Source organism: Fundulus heteroclitus, chromosome 9, assembly GCF_011125445.2.
Source record: "Fundulus heteroclitus isolate FHET01 chromosome 9, MU-UCD_Fhet_4.1, whole genome shotgun sequence".
NCBI classification, from domain to species: domain Eukaryota; kingdom Metazoa; phylum Chordata; class Actinopteri; order Cyprinodontiformes; family Fundulidae; genus Fundulus; species Fundulus heteroclitus.
Window position 1 is genome coordinate 19,528,465 of NC_046369.1, and position 26,494 is coordinate 19,554,958.

The window sequence follows — 26,494 nt, forward strand, 5'->3', positions numbered from 1 at the left end:
GGCTAGGTTTGCAGCTGTGCCATATCCTGTTTTAACACATGTATATTCTTTCTAAATGATAAACTGTAGCTTTGGTTGAAGGTTTGGTCTTTTTGTGCTGCTGGAAGGTGAACCTCCTCCCCGTTCTCAAGTTTTTTCTAGTCTCTAACTAGGGTTGGGCAATATATCGAGATTTAAAACATATCGAGATTTTTAAAATATTGAGGTATTTTAAAAATAGATATTAGATGAGACTGATTTGATTCATGGATGCCACTTTATAATTACTTTGAAAAAAAAACCCCATAATGTTGTATATCGCCATTGAGGCTAAAATGCCGAGATATTATTTTTGGTCCATATTTCCCAGCCCTAACAGCTTCTTTTTTTCCAGGATTGTTATCTGTGTTGCTCTATCTGTCTTTCCATCATCTGTCACCAACATAGATGTGGGCCAAAACGTTACATTTTGGTTTCATCTGTCTAAAGCATATTCTTCCAGATATAATAAAATACCTTGATGTTTATAGTTGTAAAGTGACCAAATGTGGTAAAGTTAAATGGGTATGAAAGCATTTGCAATGGACTATAGCTGTCATTGATTTAAGCATTCCTGTGTATTATTATATATTATTTTTCTTGAACAGTAAGGTAAAGGAAGACACCTGTTTAATTCCCTAATAAAATTGTATTTTCTCTTTCTATTTTCTTGGTTGCACCAGAGCTATCCAGAAAAGAAAGAAGATAGAAGATGGAGAGAAAGCAAGCGCGAGTGAGCACTGAACAGACAGACACCAAACATTAACTCAGTGGGAGATTGTGAGAACGTTTCAGTTTTGGAGGCTAAATGCAGCACGGAGAACGTAAAGGAGATGGAAATTTGCTCATGTCTGCAACGAACAATAGCACTCTCTGCTGTAAATCACTTGAGATGTTCACAGAGGGAATATTTTGTTGCTTTCCAAATTACAAAGATTGGAGCAGAACGACGGAAACAATTGACAGAAATACATCCACCAAGGGAAAAGACAGAAAGAAAAAACAAACTATCATAGACCTCAGTCAGATACAGAAGAGACGCTTTAGGTAGTTTTATTTCAGCTCTCCTTTCATTTCCTTTGAACGATCGACTATTGTATTCTTCATCTCCGACATCTCTAGATCTCCTGTAAAGGAAGCTCTCTTTAACTAAGTCCAATTAAACTGCTTAAACAGCCGAAAACCCAGCTGGCAGCTAAAAATCTTGTGCTGGTGTTGATCACCAATACCAAACATTCAAATACCGATTTGAATGTTCATCAACAAAAGCTGAAAATAACCATAGATCAAACTGAAATAACCTCTTCCATTTTACCAATATACGGAGCATATAATCTCCTCAGTTGTTATGCTGGGTCTGCACCGGTGTCTCCTCTAAGTGGGAAGACAACCTCTAAGATAAGACATCTGAACCGCCTCATGTGACCCCTTCGGATGCAGAGAAGTAGCGGCTGTACTACGAGTTTGTCCCAGACGATGGAGCTCATAAAATTATCTCTACATGGGAGAAGCCTTATTTTAGATGCTTGCATCCAGGGTCTTCTTTGTCATGATCCATGTTTAATGACCTTAGCTGAAAGTCAAAACATTTGCAGCCTGGGAAATCTAAAACAAAGGTTTCAGGGCTTAATTTATTTAGATTTTGCTCATATAGGAACTGAAATATTTCAGTCAAAATCTCGAATCTGAATGCTATCTTTTAGCCAGTATTGCACCGTAGTGTCAACACAGCATTAATTTTTAATTATTATAACGATTGGTGCAGGCTGTTTGACCTTTATGCTCTTCTTTCAGTCTAAACAAATTGCAAGAAAAAAGTAACATCTGTTGTTAACAAAAATGAAATAGCTCTTACGTTACCCTTATATCCTAATTGAGCTTTTGAGGAACACTAGTCCCTCCTGACTTCTCCTTCTTTCTCTTTCAGAAGATTGAATTGCAGAGTTCTTTTCTCTTTTTCTTTCCATTGTAATCTATGCTACATTTCCCAGTTTTTGTGTGAAGTTCCTGCAAGATCTTCATTTTTTTTCTGCCACTTCTTGGACCTGTGCTCAGGGTCACTAAGTACTTTTCTTTAAGGGCGGTTCTGTGAGTGATCTAAAGTGAGGAACCTCCCGACATCCAAATCCTGGGCCAAGGCTGAGTTTGTTGAAGCAGAAAAGCTGACTTTCACTGCTGCTGAGAGAGACAGGGGTGGTGGGAAAGCCTGAGAAAAAAATAAAAGCTGGTTCTATGAAAGGAAACGGCCACATCTGACCCAGTAAACCAAACTTTCATTTTATGCAGGACGTCATATTCCTTTCACCTCTTCGACCAAAGAATAGATTAGAAACAAAATTATCCTCCAAAAAAAACTGTTTCTTTAGACGCTGATAAAACACTGATAAAACAGGTTTGCTCATTAAGTTGTGTGTTCAGGAAAAAAAAAACGGTGAAGGTAAGTTTCCGGCCACAGGAAACGTACAACAAAGAGCAAGAAGTGGTTTAGAAAAACCCGTCATTTGATGGGGGACTCACCCACACATCTGGAGCCATCTGTGCTGGAGATGTAGCCTCGTGGACAGGTGCAGACGTAGCTACCAGCAGTGTTGGTGCACTCTCCTCCGTCACACACACCAGGAATGGTGCTGCATTCATCAATGTCTGAAACACAGAGTTACGTGGTGAACTCCTCGGTTCGTCCCAACATAGGACAAAGGGTGTTCATTTAAAAAGACACAGCAGCATGCAGCCAGAACTATTGATGGACGTTTTATCAAATCAACCAAATAGATACACTTTTGTGTGGTTCTTTATGACACATAAAGTAAAGCTAAGTATGCCGCTGGGCATCGATGTCAGTGAATGGATTAAAGCACAAATAGCAGAACACCCGCTGAATGTCTGGTGTTAACAAAATAATCAGGCAAAATAAATTAGACAAACATTACTGTATGATTTACTTTGTATTAAATGGTTGTCTGGGGAAAATGTAAAATAAAAAAAAATCCTTGTGACATGAAGGCATGGGCCAATTGCTGGTATCAAAGTATACTAGGGGGCCAACAAATGCTGACATTCTCCATCATACTGTTCCTACACTTTAAAACATTTTTTCATTGAGATGCTAGAGGAAGAGCAGTTTTCTTCAGCCATATGAAGCACAGAGTAGCAAACATTTCCCCTATACCACCCATTCATGAGCACTGCTGGCCAGCTGGCTGTAAGCAGGTTCCAACACGTTTCCCTCATTTATCAAAGGACAAACGTGGCTGTTTGGAAATATTTCCCATGGCTGTTATAAAATTAACCTTAGGATAAGAGCAGCATGACTGTTAAAAAATTGACAACAAGCTTCGCATGAGCAGATGACCTGACAAATACCCTTTGGGTTCGTTCCTCAATAAAGGAACGAACAATAAAGAGAGATAATAACCTACACAGTATTAAAATAAAAAATGTAGCTGGTGCTTACTTAGTATCTTTGCTTTAGTATTGTATTTATGTAAAAAAAATTAAATATCAAAATATAAATGTTTCTATATATACATTTTATGTTTTTGTTCATGTTAGTTAACATGTAAAGTAAAAGTAAAGTAAAAAAAAAAGAAATGTACTCATTTTTGTTTTGGCGTAACGTTCTGCCTTCTGGTATTTACATATTATTAGGTTGGCACAAGTTTCTAAACGTGTGCATGACAGAAGCCCACTCCGAAACAGGTCAGCACGGGATACTTAAACAACACTTTCAAAAGGCTCTGTCAACAAAAGAAATCAGTCTTGGGTGTTATCCTTGTCTTAATAAATACCCAGATAACAATCTAATGGGATACCAGTCCGAAAAGACTCCAACCCAACATTAAAACCATTAACATGTATGACATCTCAGGGCCAGACATTTAGCGCATTTGCAGGTTCTTTGTTTGGGTCACAAAGGATCAGACATGTTTCGGTACATTTCTCCAATTAGGTCAGCACCATTAATACACATGCCGTAAGTTTTAAAATGAGGTGTGACAATAATCCGATTTACAGAGCGAAATGGATGAAAATATTTCCAGAAAGAAGCTATACATACTGTAATGCTAATGAAGTTTCCTATAATGAGGAACATTTTTATCAAATTTATAAACCAGATTACACCCAGCGTAACATTTTGAAAGTCTAAGACTGTCTGCACAGTTCTTGGCAGGGGCCCCCTCTGTGCGGCGGGCTTTATGACGGCATCGGGTTATATTATTCTGAGAGGGGGTCTTCATTGCTCCACGATGTTTCAAGTTTCCACAATGTGTCCTGTGTTACTGCTGAGCCACTGCTGAGCACAATTGCTCAATTGGTAACGCAGATGAGGGCGTGCCCCGAGCGTTTAGCCTGAAAAAGGAGAACGGCTCCTAACGGGCTCTCTCACTAATGTATATCTGCCTCTGCATCCTAAAATACAGTAACGGCATTTACGTGAAGCGAAGAGGGTTTTGTTCCCCCTGCAGACTCGTGACTGACAGTAGCGGCAGAAGGCCTAGGTAGAGCTGTTAAAGCACAGCCAAATAAAGCCTGTGTCAGCAGCAGCGCCAGACATTACTCCACATGAAGGCTGCGCCGAGGGACAGTCAGGGTGCACAGGCGGAAACGTGTGCCACCTGCATAAATGTCTACAATCACTTTTCTATCTAAAATGAACGTAGATTAATGAAGCTGTCGGCGGCTTTGTCTGTGCGTTTAGCCTGTATGTCAGAACCAGAAAAGTCTGAAAAGTGTCAGCGCAACAGGGAGGTCTGTGTGTGTAATGGTCTCACAGAGGCTTGTAAGTGTTTCTTTGTTCAGCACCAACAGCTGCTTTAAAAAGTCATTATGAGTTCATGGAAAACTGGACATTTTTAAAAAAAACACAGGTGACTTGTGTCCGAATCGTTCAACACTGACATCTCAGACCGCGCTTTATCGTAACTGCTCTGAAACCTTACTAATTTCACAGTAAGCGCTCTCAGTGAGGTTCTTTGTGCATTTGTTGCTGAAAAACAGACATTTCAGTGAGAGCTTCCCCCAAAGGGCCGATGGTCTGATTGTTTGCCGGATTTCGTGTAAAATGGGTTTCCTGCGCATACGTGAGCTTAGAAACAAATTACAACTGCGCTTGTGTTTATGCAGCCTTTAAAAACACTGAACCCTTTCTGCCCTCAGCTGCACTGGTTAAATGAACAAAGAAAAAAAATCATCACTGCTATTTATATTTTCTGAATATAAATAAAGAATCAATCATTTTTAAATCAAAATAATTGGTTCGTCAATCCTCCTCCCAAGGTTGTGAAAATATAAGTTTTCCCTTGTTTTGTGAGGCAGATTTTTATCCCTTTTGAATTACAGCTGATTGCTCGAGAGAGAGAAAACAGAGTCACTACTGTTTTTAGAAGTATCAAAATCACTATTATTTAAAAGCAAACGCTACAACACACATTCTGACACAAAGTCAGAAATGCATTTTCCTTCAACAACCTCTGGAAAACAAAAAACAAAATCTAAATGAAATTACAAAATATATTACAAAATGCTACACCACAAATCAAATGAGTCAAGAACTAATTTTTCAAAGATTAAGGAAATTAATATTTTTCATATTAATAATCAGAAAGTTCAAGTAATTACGATCAAACACATTTATTCACATTTTAGTACAGCTACTAATTGAAATAAACATTTTTTGGCAACAGGGTTCCGTTCAGTGCATGTTATGTTTTTCCAAGAAAACTTATGTTTTATTAACCAAATTCATTGCAAAATGAACAGGTCATGGGTAGAAATAATGGTTTGTACTTAAACTTTGTTCTCATCAAAGAATCCTCCATTTGCAGCAATTACAGCCTTGCAGACCTTTGGCGTTCTAGCTGTTGGTTTGCTGAGGCGATCTGAGGAAATGTCACCTCATGCTTCCTAAAGAACCTCCTACTAGTTTTATTTGCTTGATGGGCACTTCTTATGGTCAAGCTGCTCCCACAACAGCTCAATAGGGTTGAGATCTGGTGACTGTACTGGCTGCTCCATTGCAGACAGAATGCCACACTGACAATGTCTAAACTGTATTTCTGATTAATTTAATGCCATTTTGATGGAAGGAAATGGTGCTTTTCATTAAAAATATAAGGAACATTTCTAAGCGACCTCAAACTTTCGAGCTGTAGCATGAGTCAAAACCCACTAGGAGGAGAATACGTTTGAATATTTTCACAGTCAGAAATAATCTTTTTGTGGAACAAATACTCTCCGTTTACTAGGTCCAGATAGTTTTTGAACCTGAGACTCAAATGTTTCATATTTTCCTGAAAACTGCACATCATATTAGACATTTTAGATGTACTATGACAAATATGGCAGTCTCTTCTCTTTTTTAAATAGCACTTGATCCAGAGAGTCTGTCTGCCCTTTATGATTTGTTCAAGATCAGCTTCCACTAAAGGATGAAGAAACTACTTCCAAATTCTGTTCAAAGAGGGGATTTGTTTTCCCTTTACTGTGAATCAGACATTTGAGAAGGCCCCAGAGTTCCTCACGAAGATTGTATTTCTGTGGAAATCAGGGCTATGCCAATATTCAGTTATAGTTTAGCTCTTTGCTGGCTAGTCAGTCAATGGAGCACTTGGACGCCTGTGATTTAATTCTGTCTTTAATAACCTTAATAGCCTTCTTGATTGCTGTATATTTCTTTCTTCAACACATCTAAAGAAAAGTTTAGTTCTGGGATTGATTCGGACTTTTTGCAGCACAATGTGTTAATCTCTCTGGCACACAAAACCAATTTCCTTCCTGAAAGATATGATGACTGGAAATTCCCATGGTGCTTATAGTTGCAAATAATTGTCTGAAACAAATGAACGTGGCACCTTCAAACATGTGGAAATTGTAACAAAGCATGAAGCAGTCTTTCCTTGATATTGTGACTGATTTCTTTCTGTTGTTCCTTCACGCAAGGAAGGAGTATGTTGATGCGTTGCCTTTAATTAAAGCCACCGGTGTGCTTCAAATTAACTTAAATGCTGTGAATTAACTTATGCACAAAGCCATGGCATCATTATCTGGGTTTCCTCCGAACTGTTTAAAGGCATAGTAATCTATAAGTTTATGTAAACGTCTAACTTTGAATAAACAAATCAAATTTCTCCCTTTCATTATTCTGGCATGGAGCAAACAGAAATCATTTTGGTAATTCTAACCGGTCAAAAGCATGAAAAGTTTAATCTGATTTAATACAAACCAGTGAGCAAGAAAAAACCATGGACATTTTAATACGGAGTATTTAAACAGCTCCTTTCAATATCATCCCTATAATTTATAATAAATATCTCAAAACTCAGAAAAATAAGCTAATATGCAACTGTTTAAGTTAATGGGTAGCAAAGAGTTTATTTATGGGTATGTAATGAAGAGGGATTCAATGACATGGCAATACATACGAATTGAGGTTAGAGACTGGCAAGCCTTGAATTGACCCTTTGAGTCTCAAAGTTTCCATAGAAGTTATTTTGTTTCTGTTTAGCTGACTATAAGCTCATCACATAGCCATTAGCGACACCCTAGAGAAGTGGAAATGTTTTGTTATTACAAGGAAAGGATAACAGCTTCTTATCTTCTCTATTGTTAACTTGTTTCAGGCTTTACTTGGGGTGTTATGCTACCAGCACATCCACACCCAAGTCTCACTTAGCAGAGCTCAGCGTGTCTGGAAACTGTCATCCAATCCAAAGCCACAACTGAAACCAAGACTCTGGCAAATGCAAAGAAGTCATCCTCCCAATTTACTCCTTTATCCGGAGACATAAATCAACCCTGTTTGTCAAAGTAATTGCTTCTCATCAATCTAAAAGGTGGAAACACTATTTCACTGCAAACATGAACATCCTTGCTACAAGCCAATAAAACTCACATTGGGATAATAAGTCATTACTAATACACGGATACAATACAGGCCACCAATTTTTCCAGCAGGCTAAGAGTCATCAGACTGAAACAGTTTAGGAGCTCTCTGTAATCCTCCCAGAAGATTAAGAACCTACTGGTCTCAGTCCAAGAGACTCCAAGAGACTGAGACCAATAGGTCGACTCCTTCCTGGAAAATTATCAGGCTGTTTAGTTTTTGCATTGTTTGAATTCCATCCAATCAACACAGAGTAATGGGAACCCCCTCTGCTGAGAGCAGACACTTTCCCCCGTGTTTTCCTTTAACTCCCAAAACGTCAAATTTGAAGCCCCGGTGAAGATTTGTCAGGCTGGGCCCAGGAAACACGGGGCCTTCACAAAGTGAACAGTTCAAGAATGTCTCTCTACTGAGTCAATAAAGTTGAAATGCTTGGCTGATTATCCATCCGTCTGTCCGGACCATCTACTGTCTTTCGCTAATCTGAGACTGGATTGTGTGGGGGAACAGGTCTAGGAGGTACTTGACATCCCAAGGCGTTCCCAGGTCAGACAAGATATATAGTTACTCTGAGGGATTCTGGGCCTTCCCTACAGTCTCCTCACAGTTGACCTCCCTCTTGAAAACCTTAAGAGGGAGGTGCCGAGGGGACATCCTGATCAGATGCCCAAACCACCTTCACTGACTCCTTCCAATACGGAGAAGCAGTGGCTCTACTTTGAGCTCCCCCTGGATAACAGAGCTCCACACGCTATGTCTTAGACTGAATCCAGCCACCATCCAAAAGAAGGTTATTTCAGCCACTGGTATCTATGATCTTGTCTTTTGGTCCTGGTCCAGATCTCACAACCATAGTTGAGGGTCGGAATGTAGATGGACTGTTAAATCAAGAGCTTTGCTTTTTGGCTCAGCTCTTTCTTCATCACAATAGACCAGAGCAGCTCTGGCATCACTGCAGAAAAAAACCCTAATCTGTTTGTCCATGTCCTGTTCCATCCTGCTACTTCTTACTAAGATACTTAAACTCTTCCACTAAAGACATAGACTGGCCCCCAATCCAGAAGGGAAAGTCCACCTTCTTCTGGTTGAGGACCATGACCTTAGACTTAAAGGAAAAAAGTCTTACACCAACCACTTCACACTCAGAAGTAAACCGCTTCACTGCACACTGGAGGTTATGACCTATGTAAGCCAACAAAACCATATCATCTCCTAAAAGCAAAGACGAGATCCTGATGTTTCTAAACCAGACACCCTCTTCTATGCCTAGAGATCCTGTCGATGAATACAACAAACAGGACTGTGGCCACTGGCTCACTGGCAGAGTCCTACAGACACTGGGAACAAGCTCGACTTTGTGCTCAGAATGCGGACATAGCTCTTGCTTTGAGAATGCAAGGCCTAAATAGCCATTAAAAGCCCCCCAGATGCCCCATACTCCCACAGCACCCCCAGAAATTACCTTGAGGTAATTTCTGGGGATGCTGTGGGATCCACAAAACAAATGTAGACTGGAGACGTAAACTCCCAGAACCCCCTCAGCAGTTCCAAGAAGGTTAAGATCAGGTAAACAGTTCCCAATCAGGACGGAAGCCAAATTGTCCCTTCTGGATCCAAGGTTTGACTAATAGTGAGAGCTTTATCTACAACACTCCAGAGTAAACTTTCCCAGGGAGGCTGACAAGCATGATACCTCAATAATTAGAATACACTCTCCTGTCCCCTTTCTTAATAATTGGTACTACCATCCCAGTCTTGCACTCCAGCGGTGTTGTCCCTCCATCTGACATTGATGCATTTGTTGCATCAAATGCATAAATGTGTGTCTACCAGGACACACATTGATGTGTCTACCAGGACAGCCCCGCAATCTCCAGAGCCTTCGGAAACTTGGACCAAAATTCATCCGCACCTGGTGTCCTACTACTGAGTCCCTAAAGGGACATTGACATGAAATTAAAAAAAAAAAACATTTACTTCCTGGTGTGCACCAGAAAGTATTTTTTCTCTTGAATGTGCCTTTAGGGGCTCTGTATCTGTAACACCAGGGAGTTTCTTTTAATTACGATGGCGACATCTGCCACAGTGATTGCCACAGACATGTAATAGTGATGTGTAAATGTACATTTGCTGCTGAGATGAGACTCACCTTCACATTTGTGGCTGGTTTCACTCTGACGGTGACCAGCAGGGCATTTACATTCATACGATCCGACAGTGTTGATACAGTTGCCTCCAGAACACAGGCCTGGCACTGCCTGGCACTCGTCTACATCTAAAAGAATGGGAGACAAAAGTTGGTGAACCAGCTGTATAGTTACAGAGTTTGTCCATAAAAGATCTACTTCAGATATACTTCAGCTGTCATTTAAACAGAAAATGGCATTTTAACAGAGTGTTTTCCCCCAAAATCGTATTGTGAGTCACATATTAGGGATTTGTAAGTGGAAAAGTTCTTGTAAAATTGTGGATACTTCTGATTATGTCAACAGTGAAACACACAGAGACACACAGCTGGTTTGTGTTCAGCTCCGCATCAGTTCGGGATCAGGATCTTAACTTTTCTGAGCTTTTGTCTATCCTGTCAAAACTGTTTGAAAGCGTTCTGCATGCAAGCAAAATACACAGTTTAAACAGCCTGTTTCTAATCATTGAAACTATAAATTAGCTGCTGATTGTAACAGCTTTAAGCAGTGTCCAGTGTTTAAGAGGGTTTCTGTGTAAGAGTCTGAGAGGGAGAGAGAAGAAAAAGAAAGAAAGAAAGAAAGAAAGAAAGTGACTTCTGGCCAACATTCTGATGTGGAGCCCAGACTGGAATCCGTACATTTGGATTCATGGTCATGTGTGCTTTGTACTGCTGCCAGAGAGACGTTGCTCTTGGCTCTCGGGTGATTAGGTGTCTTTACTGTGTGCATGTGTGTGGAAGCACATGAGGAGAAGAGATAGAAAAAAAGGGGGGGGGGAAAAGACTCATATTCAGAAACACAAGAAAGAACAGATTGTGAAAAAAGACCTTAGGTTATGGGTGTGTAATTGTTTTTAATCATTATAAAAAGCTTTATTTATACAGGTAGCCTCACTGAGACAAAAGTTCTCATTTACAAGAAAGACGTGTAAAATTAGTATCACATGAGCTGGCCCCTGGCAACGCTAACAAACGGAGAATTTGACAATATGTCCAATGAATTACCTTTTATGCACAGTCTCTGCCATGGTCCCTTGTTAGATTCACGTTCAGTGTGCTTTGTTTAGTCAGAATGCTCAATTTTACATCAAGAAAGGTAGATGTTTTCTAACAAAAAATATTTTTTCAAGAGCAACGGGTCTTCATCAAAACGAAAAGACCTAAAACATTAAAAACTTGTGCTTTAAGGACTAAAAAAAAAACATAAAGTCGGCAAAACCCACTTCAAAGCATTATCCATTCCATAACCAATTTTGATTTGTGGCTGGGATCATTGTATCGTTTGAAAGCTGCGACAACCCCTGGTTGATTCTACCACCACCGTGTTTGACAGCTGGTAGGTGTTCTTTGGTTATAAAATATCACACCTTTACTCTTGTGGCCATATAGCTCAGTCTTTGTCTCCTCTGAGCTTAAGATGCATCTGTAGAAGGCATTGGACCGTCCATGGGGACAGCTGCAAACTTCAGTTAAACTTGAAGGTGTCGGTTTTGGAGGAAGAGCTTTTGGAGCAACACCCAAACAAGATGTAAAACCTCCTTCACGGTCATCGGGGATGTTGGTGTCCCAGTAATTTCCAGTTAGCGGCACATTTAAGCATCTGTGGGTTTTAGGTGGTTAGTGGTTATTTGTGGTTATTCCTGAACTTTCCTGAACTTGTGTTACTTCCCAATTTTCTTTCGTCTGGGGGGGACAGTCTGAGTCAGACGGTTGAAACCTTGACAAAAATGGGTGTTGCAAAAGATAATTATGCCAAACACTCATCAAATACTTGTTTTTTGGCACGGTAAGCTCCTAAAATGGGTTTCCCAAAGCCCAAACCCATGGTAAATTAATCAGAATTGCCTTTCTACATATCTAGGTTAAAGCAGTGTTTGTGCAAAAAAAACTAACCAATATAAAGAGACACTGCCAAGAAAAGGGGTCAAATATACAGATAGTTACGCCAGAAGCTTGCTGATGGCTACAAAAAGCTTTTAGGTGATGTGCAACGTGCTAATTGATATGTATCCAAGTACTAGGGTGGATATTTGTATTTTTAAGCCTGTGTGTAAAAAGTGCCAAATACACATGGTATTTAAGTCCCATGTAGGGCTGAACGATTTTGTAAAATAATCTAATTGCGATTTTTTTCGTAATATTGTGATTTAATGCGATTTTTTTTCCAGTTTAATTTATCATGTGTTTCAAAATATATACAAACAACAAATCAATTTGTTTCCTCGCCATGTGGATTAGTTGCTAAAAGACCCACAGCATCTAAACTCGGACCAGTAATTATTGCGTTCTGCCTACAATATATTTCAATCAAAATTGCAATTTTGACTTTTCTCTGCATTAACCACATTTCCACTCTAAGCCACTCTTCTTTATGAGTTTGATTATACAAACTCTAAAACAAGTAATGAAATTAGATTATCTCACTGCTGCAACTGTCTTCCCTTCCATGTGGAGGCAAACCCACTTCAAACATTTTACTGACACCTAATGGACGTGTCTAATTCCCTAAATGTTACAATGTTATAATGCAATTTGGAAATTGCATTATTTTAAATCACGATTATATTGAAAATGCGATTAATTGTTCAGCCCTAGTCCCATGTCAGCCATTCACCCTGATACGGTAATCCTACCCCAACGTTTTATGTGTTCATGCCATAAGTAAGGCTTTTCCTGTCCTTGTTGTCTGGTAACATTATTTAAAATCTGCTTTCAAATGAAGAAACATAATATGTGTATGTTGTTTTTGTGTTGGCTGCTACCTTCCACAGCTTCGATATAATGTCTAGTTTCATATATTTTGTTTAGTATCTTTATCTGTTCATACTTTTTTAGATAACTTTTTCTCAACTGAAATCATTTTGTTGTCTTAAGGACCACTGTAATTTCTATTTTTTGATAAAGTCTTACATATTAGTTTTCTTATTGGTGCGGACTGTTTTTGACAAGCATTAAGAAATCTATGCAGTAACTAGTAACTAGTAACTACCTAACTACAATACTATTTACGGCTCTTGTGTCTGTTTCTGTACAAGAAGCCAACAACAAATAATGATGTACAATGTTGTTGAAATAATTTGTCTTTTTGCAGAGGACGATTTGCACACATTTTTCTTGTGACTTTATTAAATGAAGGACCAAAGCAGGGATAGACCTGAGTGTAGGAGGTCATACTACATTATCTTTCTTGTTATGAGAACTTATGTCCTTAACCCTCATAAGGATACAGTCAAAAGAAATTGAGAAGAGTTTCAATTCAGTTCAGTTTATCTCTATGCCTCAACATCGTAACAAATATTGTTTAAAAATTGTGTAAAACAAAACATCTAAATTACATCTGCTAAAAATAAAAGTTAAAGGTTAAAAGAAGTTGGGTGGAGGCAACAAATGAGCCGCCTGGGATCCCTTAACCAGGGACTTGACCTTCACATGTGGCATAAATTAATTTAATCTTACGCCTTATTTTGGTCAGGGTCACGGTTTATTGGAGAGACATGCTGAGTCTCGAGTCTGCAGATTTCCTTTTTTTTTACTGTTTACATATTTGTAAAAGTATATGTCATACATTGGTGTTGTTTGGGAGGAGGAGTCTTTATACTGGTGTGTTTTATTACTGAAAGTTAAACAGGTGAGTAAAGAACAAACGAGGAACCCCACTGTGAGCGACTAGGAAGCTGAGGGAAAGGAGTAATACCAGTAATCCACTAAAATATAAGATGCTACAAACTGAAAAAAAATACCAAACTAACTTGAAATCTAACAGATAATGACAGCATAGGAAAGATTGTGTAAACACAACTCCTTTACAGGTGTACTGGGTTAGAAAATAGAAATAGCAGGGGGATTCCCTCAGGAAGTTAAAGCTTTCAACACACTGCATATCTAATGTCCTGCATTGAATCCACATATTTGAAGTCCCTGCCTGCTACGCGCCATCTTCACTCTGTAATTTTGGTTTTCTGTTTAGACTTTGGGGTCACCAAGCCACCAAAAACAACCACAACAGGAATGAGGTGATGTCGCTCTTACTTTACAAAACCATTTTTATTGTCTAACTATGACTCCCAAGCGGTCTAACAAAAATAGAATCTGAGCTGGAAAGGAAGATACCAGTGAGTTTATATGACATTATATACCAGCAAGTAGTTCTGAACAGTATTTGATTCATCAAAAAACAACAATAAATAATTCTTCACTTAAAAAACCCCAGCTTAGAGTTGTGCCATGTGCTGTAGCTCCAACAAAGAAGCACATATTCCTGATGCCTGTTAACAGTTTTCTGGAATACGAGATCTAAACAGGAAATCACAGGTCCGTATCTGGCCTGCCGTTTACATCAGCCTTGTTGACACTAGTTCTAGGATGTTATGCAGCACGAATCGCAGCTGAAATGATGATGGATAAAGTAATGGCTAGAATGTTTACCCTGGTGGCGGTGTGCAGTCGTGTTTGTGCTTTTCACCACGTTGTTGACAGGAGGTTAAAAATAAAAGTCAGGCGTGTAATCATGAAGATCTGACCTTGGCAGGCCCCGGTGCGGATGTTGGGGATGAAGCCTCGTCTGCAGGGGTGCGGCTGGGCGGGGCACTGCTCACAGGGGTGGCCCCATGCTCGGCCAATGGTGGCGCAGCAAAGCGTTTTGGTGCAGACAATTCCACTCAGCTGGCCCTGGCACATCTGGTTGCTCACCTGGGTGAAACATGGTCCTGTCCTGTAGTCTGTGGTCAGAGAGGGACATGGTTTCGGTTTTAGGCAGCTGTTGATTTAGCGCTTGATTAATTGCATGAAGAAGCACTGATTCATTTCCTTATTCACATCTGGTGTTTCTTTAAACAAAACCAGATTTGAAAAGAGCTAAAAATAGGATTTTCCTGCAATCTGCATGACACGTTCGGTTTCTTTTTCTTTTTTTCAAGTTTAACAAGGGCTTTGGCAGAACAGAAAGAGCTGGTAGCTGAATTGCAGGTAATGTCTAACATGTGATTTCAGACCTCATTCTATGAAAAATGCTCAGATTAAACTGCAGACCTTCCGCGTTTCGTTCCGCAGTAATGCAGCAATAGGGTTGGAATAGCTCTATATTGATCATCCGTGCTTATAAAAAGCTATTTGTTCCAACGACAACCTTGCCTTGAGGATTCACAAAAGCCTCGGGATCATAATACAAAATGGTTACCAGTCGTAATAACGGTGTTGGTTGCTTCAGGAATACACATTATTTGCACTGCTGTGAGAAATTCATTTGGTTTTAATTTGCCGAAGAGGGGTATTGTGCATTAATGAACATTTTTGAACACAAAATGTATCCATCCTAATGAATCAGACAATCACAGAACTGTACAGCTTGAATCAATTAGCATGTTTCTACGGTTCTAAAATGCCTAAAAGGAAGAAGCATTTCCTTCTTCCTTATATGTCATTAAGAGCATGACCACCAGACACGCTCTCTGTGATGCTATTCCTTGAGTTAAATGAAACACAGGATTAATATTAGCATATATGTCAGCAACTACTTACTGACAGCAGAGTGATGCTAAAAATAACAGGTCTTGATTTTATTTTTTTATCTTTTCATCTTCATTTAAATCTTACAGGGAAGGTTAAAGTGTATGCAATTGGTTATCAAACTCTCATTTCGTACGTCACAAAAAACAAACATTTTAACAGGGGTGTGTACACTCGAGAGTCACTGCAACTTTTTTTAATGAGTTATAAACATGAATAGTCATAAATTGCTTAAATAACAGGTACAGTATTTTCTATTTTCTATTTGTTTTTGGTTCTGACCTCTGTTTGAGCCAGCTGAATTAAATTATGACCCCTGATCAATACACAATAACTGAGTGATCACCTGGAAGTATGAAATGGAGGCTTATAACCACAGTTCCTCTTGTAGGCAAATGTTTTTTTTCAGTCGTGAGTTCTATAACGGGCCACAAAATGACACATGGTCGGTATAAAATGTCCTTTGGCAGGACCCTCTGTTTCTTAGCTGCCTTTTTCAATTATGAAATGACCAAATCCAGCACCCTTTAAATAACTCTTCAATTTGTTTTAAACCTCTGGACATACTTAGTGCACTTAGGTACTTTTCAATGCAACACATATTCAGTCTTGTGTTCATCAGTAACACAAATATCTTACTGACATCAAGCAGGTTTGTAAAACTCCTCATCTTTTTCCGTAAAAACAGCTCAAAACATGTGGTTCCTTTTCTTTGCAACAGACTCTGCATGAAAGCACGCGCAGGAAAAACCAAAGTGCATATAAGTCCGGGATCACCTCTCCTTCTTGCAACGCTGCTGCTTGTCAGTGAAATTGTCAAAATGATGTCAAATGCACTTCACAAATCAGACATGATTACCTCATGCTGAAACCACTTCAGCTACAACAGTGTTCGTCCTTTCAAATCACACAAGACCTAATGATATCATCCCCTTGTGGGGAAAGACTTTATTAAATCCTCCAGTGTAGCGCCAAACCTAATATAGCCTTCATTAAAAAAAAAAAAAAAAACAGGATTGTTAGATTGACTCAGTAGGGATAAAAGGTAAACTTTATGCTTGGCTAGCCAAGGTCTCAAAAGCCTACTCAGCTCCGACGGGCAGAGTGAGATAGAAAGATAGGAGTCAGCAGTGGTGTCTGATGGGAGATGTTTGCTGGACTTATTGCCCTCATTAGTTCCTTCTGGACATGAAAGAGGTCACTGTGGATGGCGCAGAGAGCAAGGAAGGCAAAAAGAATAAAGAGGATTAGAGAAGAAAGTAGGTCAAACTGAGCATGCAGAAAGCAGGCTTAAGCCAGTTCTCCTTCCCATCCATCTGTCTTCATTTCTGTCCACTTTAGGTCTTCCTGTCTGCCTTTTGACTCGGCTTGTCTGTCTGTCAGCTGCTCTCTGATCTTTCATCCTCGTGTGACCTGCTTGACTCCACGGAGAGCAGACTTATTCATACCATACCTACAATATAATGTGCACCCACATATATAAAAAAAACAAAACACACCCGAGTCATTCTGCTAAAACTTTCCATCCGTTTTAATCTAAAAGAAACCTATTATCTTAAACTGGCTTTTTAGGGCCAACCGAGACAACTATATGTAGAAGGATGTTTTGTGATTTAGTTTTGGAGCTGATCCATATTAGTTTTTCTAACCGTAGCTAAATGCGTTTAACATTAATCACTTAGACAAAATAAAAAAAAATGTCATACCTAAATCACACAACAACTTTAATGGTTAAGCTTAAACAAAAATAACAGAAAAGACCAAAAAAGTTATAAACAAGAGAACCCCGAGTTTAGTTAGTACTATAGGGAGAAGATTATCCCAGAACTCAGAGTAGAAGCCTTGGATTACTGTGAATGGCTCCACCATCAACCCTGTCCCACATTGTTCTGAATAACCACTGATAATCAGTGATTTTGTCACTGTTTTTAAAATGCCATCAACCCGTTGCTTTATTGTGTCCAAAGAAAACAGATGTAGACCACAGATTTAGTACAGATCTGTACTTAGGAACAATGTGCTCACTAGATTTCATGTTATTTAAGATTTATTGAGAAGTGATCATGAAACAGTCAGGAGTTCCTAATGGACACGGTAGAGTTATTGACATCAAGGTATAACCAAGGTTTTAAAACGTTCATTCGTAACATTAATGAGATGCCAGAGAAAGTGTCGGAGTGACTGGGGTTTTGTTTGGCCGTGAGGATTGCGGAGTTATGCACAGCTGACCTGACCCACCTGTTGCTGCGTATTTCACTTTTCTACCCTTTACCGTCGCTCTCTGGAAAGATAAAGTTAGCCGTTTGGGAATATTTGCTGTTGCAAAAACAAACAAACAAAAAAACAGTCATGGGGAAAAAGGAGATAAGCTCCACCCCTCACTGTAATTAGGCTAATTTGAAACTAGGCATCCAACAGTTCGATGTCTGTAAACCAGCTGACTGCAGACTGGCTGACGGAGCAAATAGCCAAATAATTACCAGCTTGTTATAGCGGCGGTTTTACTGTATTAACAGCAGCACACCAAACAGGTATAATAATCTACACAATGAGGATGCTTACGTGAAAACTAAAAAGAAAGTCCTTCTTAAGCTGATTCCTTTTCTTTATGTTCAACCCTATTTAAGAAAATCAACACAACAAGAAATACATGTAATAGGCTACAGTAACAATAACTGTAACAGTCAATATGTTATATTATATTGGCAGTGATATAAATAATTGTTGCATTTTTGTTTCAAAAATTAAACAAAATATCATGTTAACCTTGAAATGTTTTTTTTTTCATTTCTCATCGTTGTACGGTAAGAAACTCATAGGAAAGCAGTAAATGCAACAGCGCATGTGATTTGACATTTGAAGTTACTTTGTTTGAATTTTGCTATATTCAAACACAGTTTAAAGCTTATTTTGTTTTAAGGGTTTTGGAAACTACCAAATCTTTAGCTCATTAGAATACACTGATAACCATAACCTTAGTAGGTTTAAATTGTTCATACAGCTCTGACACAGAAAAATGAGTAGTGTGCTGCTTTTTGTTTTCTTTAAGGTCAGAGGAGACATATTGGTACTAAGAAATATTATTAAAACAAAGAATAAAAAATACAGTCTAGCTCTTTCAGGCTTTTTTAAGACTCCACACCGATGCTAAACGTCAACACAAATTCCCAGACAACAGCCAAGCTCAGCTGTCTGAGCAACTGTGCTAAATTAAATATGTATTCACATTCTTTCTCAGACATTAATCCTTGGTGCCCGATGTGGACACAAGAATGTGTGCATATTTCAGTCGATGTGTATTTCTGGGCTGCAAGTAAAATAAAAGTTTGGAGCACCGATCAAAGCTCCAAACACGACCTGTCTGTCCTGCAGTTTTCCGTTCAGAGTAAACGATCATGTAAAAGTTAACGCTTTTGTTTATTTCTGAATGAACGTGTACGTGTGTGTAAATGAGGAAGGTGTGGTGTGGTGTGTGTGTGTGTGTGTGTGTGTGGGGGGGGGGGGTATGGGGTGAGCGGGTGTACATTCTGACAACATCTGGAAGCAATGAAGCAATTTAGTCTCATTAGAGTTTGGATCGCAGAGCAGATCAAACCAATCCCCCTGTCCCTTCGTCATTCCTTTCACCTTAAATCTACTTTTAGGGACCTCTGACTCTCGCGGGTGCCTCTTCTGCTTCATTCATAAGCTCTAAATCCTTCATCAGCAAAGCTAACCTTCCCAGTCTGGTCAGAGTAAAGGAAGTATTCTCACTCTTTATGTGTTTGTAATGCTTTATAGCTTTTAAACATGAGCTCTTCTAAATACAAGAGCCAAAGAATCATGAGCCCAATTTATTTGGAGCCATTCTGTCAGGCATGAAAAAGCTTTCACGGTCAAGCAAACAGCCTATTACACTTTGCTCTGAGGAGAGCCTAAAGAGGTAATATTTAATCCTGTCCAGAGCCGAAAGTGTTTCCCATCGGCCATGTCCGGCTTTGCTATCACAGCTGATGAGACTGGGCACTGACCTGAGCTGTGGGAGGGGAACGACTGGAAGAGAAATGGCACAAGAGCAGAAGAAAAAATAAATCTCAGACTCCGGCTCTTTAATAACTGCGAGGGTATTTATAAAACTCCAAGACGTGGGGGAGAGAGGTCTGGGAAGATAAGAGATGTTAATATGAAAATATAGCGTGAAAAACTGTTTGCTATTGTATGTGCAGACTTCCCAAAGAACAACTTCAACAGGTCAGAAAAATAAGGTGTGTGCACGTGTGTGTTTGTGTGTGTGTGTGAGTATTTATCCGGATGTCCTTCCCAGACTTTATACAGCTGGAGGATTTGCTCTGAGCCTAAACGTCACACAGTTACTCACCTGTGAAGAAATGTTCTCATTACTCTTTAGGAAAGTCTGACCGCAGCCTTTTGTTTTAGCCGCTCCACTCATGTGGCAATGGATAAATGATTCAAATATGTGTGCTTGTTTGTTTATGCGTGAGTGTGTGTGTATGTGTGTGATGCTTATCTCCATCCTAGCCAACCGTAGCGGCCCCTCTTAGTCCTATCAGCGCCACTATCAGCGGGTTTGAGATCACTCTTTTCCTCTGGCTGTAATCGCTCCCAAAACAGTCGGCTCCTTTAGTTCTCTGCGAATGCGGTCGGTCAAACGTGACTAAATGTGTTCCGCAGCATAAACATAAACACACGCATACAGGGGGAAATAACTGTGGGAGAAATCCAACAGAGATTGTAGATGTGAAGGGCTCCTGAGTGGAGCTAACTGCTGAGCAGATCGCATAGAGTGCACATAAAGCTTTGGCGTATCAGTACTCTGAGATACCACGCCATATTGAAAGGCTCCACTTCCTCCCTTATTGTTTCTGTACCTCATCCATTGTGCTCCAAAATCTAACTTGACATCTAAAGTTATTTTAGTCTGTTTTTGGAAACTTTAGCCAACACTCCCAAGCAGTGGAACAATAAAGCAGACCTAACTGGATGCAGACACCGCCAGGCAGTGGGGGCCAATGGGCTCCAGTCTCCATCAACAACAGCCACTCAGGGGACATTTTACATATTCCAACAAACGAGGAGAGAGGCCTCTGTTGTGCTTTCTCAACTGAGGCAAGAGAAAATGGGCAAACCGTCGAGCCAAGATAGCTGCAAGCTCACATAATCATCCTTGTTCTGTGTTACCGTACATGTCAATAATCCAGAGTCACTGAACTTGGCTTAGTGCAGGTGAACGGCTTTCAAAATGTTTGATTTTTAAATAAAGATCTTCAGAGTTCATGTTTGTAGACAATTATCCATCCATTGTCATCGGCTTCACCGGTGTAAAAGTTACCAGGGGAGAAATCCAGACCACATCCAGTACTCCTTCATAGAGCAGCACTCTCTAGGTGCATTCTGGGTTTGGCCATATAATGAATGTAAATACAAAAATGTTTCTTTTATTCATAGGTACTGGTTGGTTGAAGCAATTTACCCTCAAACATTTGTGTTGACTCTTTTTAGTACTTAATGATAATTAATAATACCCAAAAGCTACATAACCTAGTTATTTATCCAATGTTTTGTCCCTTTAATGTCAATGACAAGCTTGTGTGATAGTTGTGGATGACTTTTTTTTTTCTTAGATGCAAAAGCTGCCCATGTCTCTTGAAAAAACCTCCTCCACTCCCTGTAAATTCTTGGGCTGTGTTGCATGAACCCCATGATTGAGATCTTCTTTAAGTGGCTATTTTCCACAGAACGATGTGTGCCTGAGCTTGAGTCCCTCCCACCCATTCAGTAATGTAGCAATCCTTTTTTTTCTCTTTCTCTCTCTTTTCTCCAGAGTCCAAACACGACAACCTCCAACATTTCCACCATATTAAAGCACATGGGATGGCACTAATCTATGCATTTCGAACCACTAAGATTATGCATCTGACTGGAAACTAAAAAGAAGTCCATTCTGATGGGAGCATGAAAGGAGCATTTCTAGTGTGAAACAGTTATGATGAGGATTTACATCTCCAAGCAGGAAGTCAATATTTCTCAGCCAGAACATGAGTTATTGCCTAAAGTACAAAGGTTTTAGTGTCTCTCTGTGTTTTTCTGTATTAAGGATGAGCTAGCATTAAGGTCTTGCCATATTGGCGTACAATCTCTTCCTTTGGTTCATTCTCGATCACAGAAAGGATGCTTAAATATGAATCTCGTATAAAGTAGAAAACATCAACACGCCGGTCTTAAATATGGTGGGTGAGTGGAAGACAGAACTCTCCAAGGAAGGGTCCACCAATCATCGTTCCTCAGCACATAACCCCATCCCTCTGCGATCCTGGGGTAATCTGAACGTCCCACCCCCAGACCAGGACCTTTTATCCAAGAAAGTGTGGAAATCACTCAGGAAAAAAATGTGTCAAAGCCTACGGAGGGCTTTCAAAATCCCAGATAATGGCTGAAAGTCCCTGCAATGGAAAAGGGGGTCTTGACGCTTCAGCCTACTATCTATGTTTTATGTGGAGGAAAAAAAAAAACAGAGAAGAGTTAAGACCCCTGAAGGCCAATGGAAACACTGCACTGTTGCAATATTAAACAATGCCCCCTCCATGTTTTGGAATAGCAGACCACTTTGGAGCAGGAGATTGAGAAGTCATGGAGTTACATGAATCTAGATGCATCAGAGAACCATAAATATGTCTCATCAGGTAAGTTTCATGTCTGTTTTGCTTTTTATAGTGACGCCAGTCTGAGCTCAGACTGCAATAACCTAGAATATGACCTGCAGTGGCACTCTGGGTCATATGACCCATTCAGAGACGGATCTGACCCTCTCAGGTTAGGCGAGGTTCTTAGAAGGGCAAACCGCACAAAGCATCCATTCGAGCTAAGTGCTATATATTGACTTGAGGAATCATTTAATATATCTAAAATTAAGCTGATACTTGGGTCAAAACTTACACGGTACTGCTTTAAAAGCTGGCATAGTTTCAACAGATGCATGCATGTTGAGAAACAAATCATACATATTTATATATATATATATAAAGGAAACATGCCGACCGTAGAGATGGTGGGATCTTTTTTTAAAATCATATTTCTTGCTAAGTCAGCAGGAACCACTAATTGCTGGCTTACACACACGCTGAGGGTTGCTATTTTTCACCCACACCCTACTTCACCCTCTCTGGTCGACTTTCACGGCCTTCATAATCACAGTCTTCCCACTGAATCGCGCAGTAAATCTAATGACTCGTGGCCTCACTTCCACAAACGTTGAAACCACGATATACAGACAGATCTCCAGAGGACACTCTGAGATGGTAAAATGGCTTCATCTCCATCGCTGGGTTTCATATTATACCAGCGAGAAGCTGAAAGTGATCAAAAAATGATGTTAAAGGTTTAAAGGTTATTGTCAAGTCCTGTTTGGTCAGGGTGTGGTGATAAATATGATGGTCTCAAAATTATTGTGTTTGGCAAATCTAGCCAATGACTCTCATTCAATGATGAATATTCCACACATGAAATAGAGATAAACAGATTTATATGTATTCTCCTTGAAGCTACTTAAAAGCGCTTTGGTCACGCTGCCCCTCCAGCATGGGGGAGCGGCCATGGTCCCCTCTTTCAGGCTTTATATACACAGCTGGGGAATCCATTTTCATCTCAACCCTCCTCCCCGTGACTCCCTGTCTCTACCTTGTTCCACTTACAGAAATGTCCCCGACAAGTCCACAAAGAAACAGTACTTTATCTGCCATGTGGGGATTCCCTGTAGCAGGGGGGGATATTCATTACCTGGTGTTTTGAGGGCTTTACACCTTAAAACATTGTATTTTCCAAGAATACTAGACTCAAGAGTTTTGAAAGTGATGATGTCTCACATGAAGCTTAGAAGATTTTATGAGGTGGTAGCTAAAGCCACGTTTATGGGAATGAAGACCAAAAAAAAAAAAAACAGCACAGAACACCAGGTTTCTGTTTGTGAAACTAAGCAGGCTTGAGGCTATTTCTACACTGATAAACTGGACAGTACACATCAGAAGAGAGGAAACGGGAAAAGTGTGAAAAAATAAAAGCAGAGATTAAGCTGCATCCCTTAGGGCCTTACGTAGCAGCTGTGTGAAGGCGGAAGCAGAAAGCTGGAAACTGGGATATCAGGATCTGTGACAGTTACTATTCATAACAGCAACGCTTGTTCTCCTCTGAGATGGATACCACACACATACCAATAACTAACAGCTCAAAATACAGGAGATAAAACACCCACTTGTCTGGCTGAGCAGACTTTATGAAGTCATCCATGACTCTCTAAAAAAGCTGCACTGGGCGCCACTTTCACTGATAGGAAGAGAGCAATGAGGACTGATATCATTCTTTAAAGAAGAGGAGCGTGTGAGTAGGAACTGTGTTGTCCGAAGTTCACTCCAACTTCAAACACGCCGCCAGTCTGACTGCTTGTTGTCCTTGGCGACTGGGAAGTTTTTGGTGTCAGTATAAAAAGAATTTGGGTGCTACTCTTACCTATTTATCTTTAAGAAACAACTAAACAATGGACAACAATTTCTGTCCGCCGTCCCTAAACGTTACTGTCCAAGGAAAAAAAAATTACGAACATAACAATATCAAAACATTATATAGAGATGCTGAAACTATTCAGATTATCTTCAGCTCTAAGATGTTTAAATATAATGTGATTTTCTGACTGATGTACACTTTGAAAAGCCGTTTGGTTAGCAGTTTGGAATCAGATTATTGTTAAAATAGCATTAAGCCAAATTCCGCCACTAGGTAGGCTGTTGAGCACGTTCTGTAGACCAAAGCAAGATGTGTGTCAAGCTACGCCTCTCTACCTCCACCCCTCTTTTCCCCTCCCTTTCTTGTCAAGGATAAATACACAGCAAAACAGCATCACCTTTCAGAGGGAGAAGTAAGTAACTCCTAACTTTATAATGTTGCTAGCAAGAGAACGTTTCGATGCACTGGACGTGCTAAGACCTGAGTGGCAGCTGTTAACATGCACGTACATGCACGCATGACTGGCCCGGCTTCGTAAACAAGAGACTGGAGAACAACACCAAGAGATGGTGTGTGACGTCATACCATATTTCATCTAAAAATATACCTTTAGTTCTTCAAATCACTACTTTTTACTTCTTTCTATCTAAAAGAGTTACATTTTCCTCATTGTTCCTTTAAAAATATTGATTGTGTTTTGAGGGGTCATTGATAAAAGGCGATGTGTTTTGTTTTGAGATTTTGTTTAACTTTTAGTAATTTCAAGTGAAATAGACCCGAGCAAAGCGACAGAATGAGAATTAAAGTAAAAGCCTGGTTCTTACTCCAGAACCAGTGGTACACATTGTTCTGGTTCATATCTGTAAACAAATAGCTGTAGGCTGTGATTGCATGCAGCACGGAGAAATAAAGTATTTGCCCCCACTTGCAACTCATAAATGTTTCACACCATCAAACAAATTTGAATATCAGACCAAGATAACCTGAGTAAATACAAAAAGCAGTTTTCAAATAATGATATCATTTATTAGGGGAAAAAGCCTATCTCAACCAACATACCCCTGTGTAAAAAAGTAATTGTCTCCTAAACTTAATAACTGGTAGGTCGGGCAGTGAGCAGGCCAAGATTTGGCTGGGGAAACTAACCCGTAAAAAAAAAATGGTTAAATCACAGCTAATTAATGATTTAACAAGAGGGGAAGTTGAGTCATGTTGGTTTGGGTAGCTTTTATCCCTGAAAAAATAAAATCATCATCAGACAACTATTTTGATAGCTATAACGTTTCTTTTATGCAATAAGTTAAACGAAAGCAGTTTTTGCATATTTTTCCATATTAAAAGCTGCTCGCCTGTCAAAGACAAAGATGGCTGGAACCAAACACCACATCACTTTGTGTTTTTGATCATAATTGATTAAACCAGAACGAAGTTGATCAGCAATTAGGTCAGAACATGAAACTGTTTCACCAAACTGGATGCCAAAAGCACCAAATAAAACCAGTAAACAAAAGAGTAAAAACAGCAGTAGTTATAGTTCCTTTTTGGTTTTCCAACAATCTCAAGCATAACAAAGGTTTAACGAGACCCCCTGTACCGAACCATAAAACACAGTTTTACACGCACACACAAAAACACATCTAAAGGACGAGCTCTTACCTCTCTCGCACTGAGGGCCAGTGAAACCGTAGACGCAGGCACATCTGTTGGGCCCGATGCAGCGCCCGCCGTTCTGGCAGCCGTTGTCACACACAGCTAGTAGAGGTGAGGGGTAAATACAACATTAGTTTCATAAAAGCCAGATTTAGGTTCTCTAGCTCAAAGATTTTGACAAATATTGGAACAAATTATGCATTGTGTATCAAACATCCATGAGATGTCTTGCATTTTAAAAAACTTTTTCCAATTTGACCCAAAATGTAACAACAATTCTTAACATTAATAAACAAACAAAACAAAGAAAAAAAACTCAAATTAGTTTTTTTTTTCTCAAAAATATGAGCCTGATCAATAATAAAGTAAATACAAACAGGAACCTTAGCAAATTTACTACATTTATTTTGTCTGCTCCTTCTGCTCCATTTTCATGTTTCAACATTTTGCATAGAAATAATGATTTAAAGTATAAATTCACCAAAATGATTGTGCTTTGTCTCCTTATAGTGAAGCTGTGGGTAATATAATATAATATATTTTGTAAAACTCATTCTTTAGAACACTTTTAAGTCTTCTTTATTTCTCCTATAAACATCCAGGTAATAAAAACAGAACCAGCATTCTCAAAAAGGTATTCTCCTAATTAGCAACGCTTTCAAATAGTCCCACCTCAACTTGTAGTATTACTGTGAAGTTAAAGGGGCAGCTGCATATTTCTTCCAGGCCAAACTATGATTCAGTCGTAAATGTGAATGCAG

The 26,494-nt window shown here is 39.5% G+C and overlaps 1 protein-coding gene across 1 annotated transcript in view; it reads right to left on the bottom strand.

Moving 5' to 3' along the window:
• The window catches only part of fbn2b (fibrillin 2b), a 96,023-nt gene that overhangs the window by 40,331 nt on the left and 29,198 nt on the right, over window positions 1-26,494 (bottom strand). Inside the window, 4 exon segments of the mRNA XM_012877893.3 lie at window positions 2,536-2,661; window positions 10,050-10,175; window positions 14,606-14,803; window positions 25,740-25,835. Coding sequence (XP_012733347.2) covers window positions 2,536-2,661; window positions 10,050-10,175; window positions 14,606-14,803; window positions 25,740-25,835 — 546 coding nt within the window.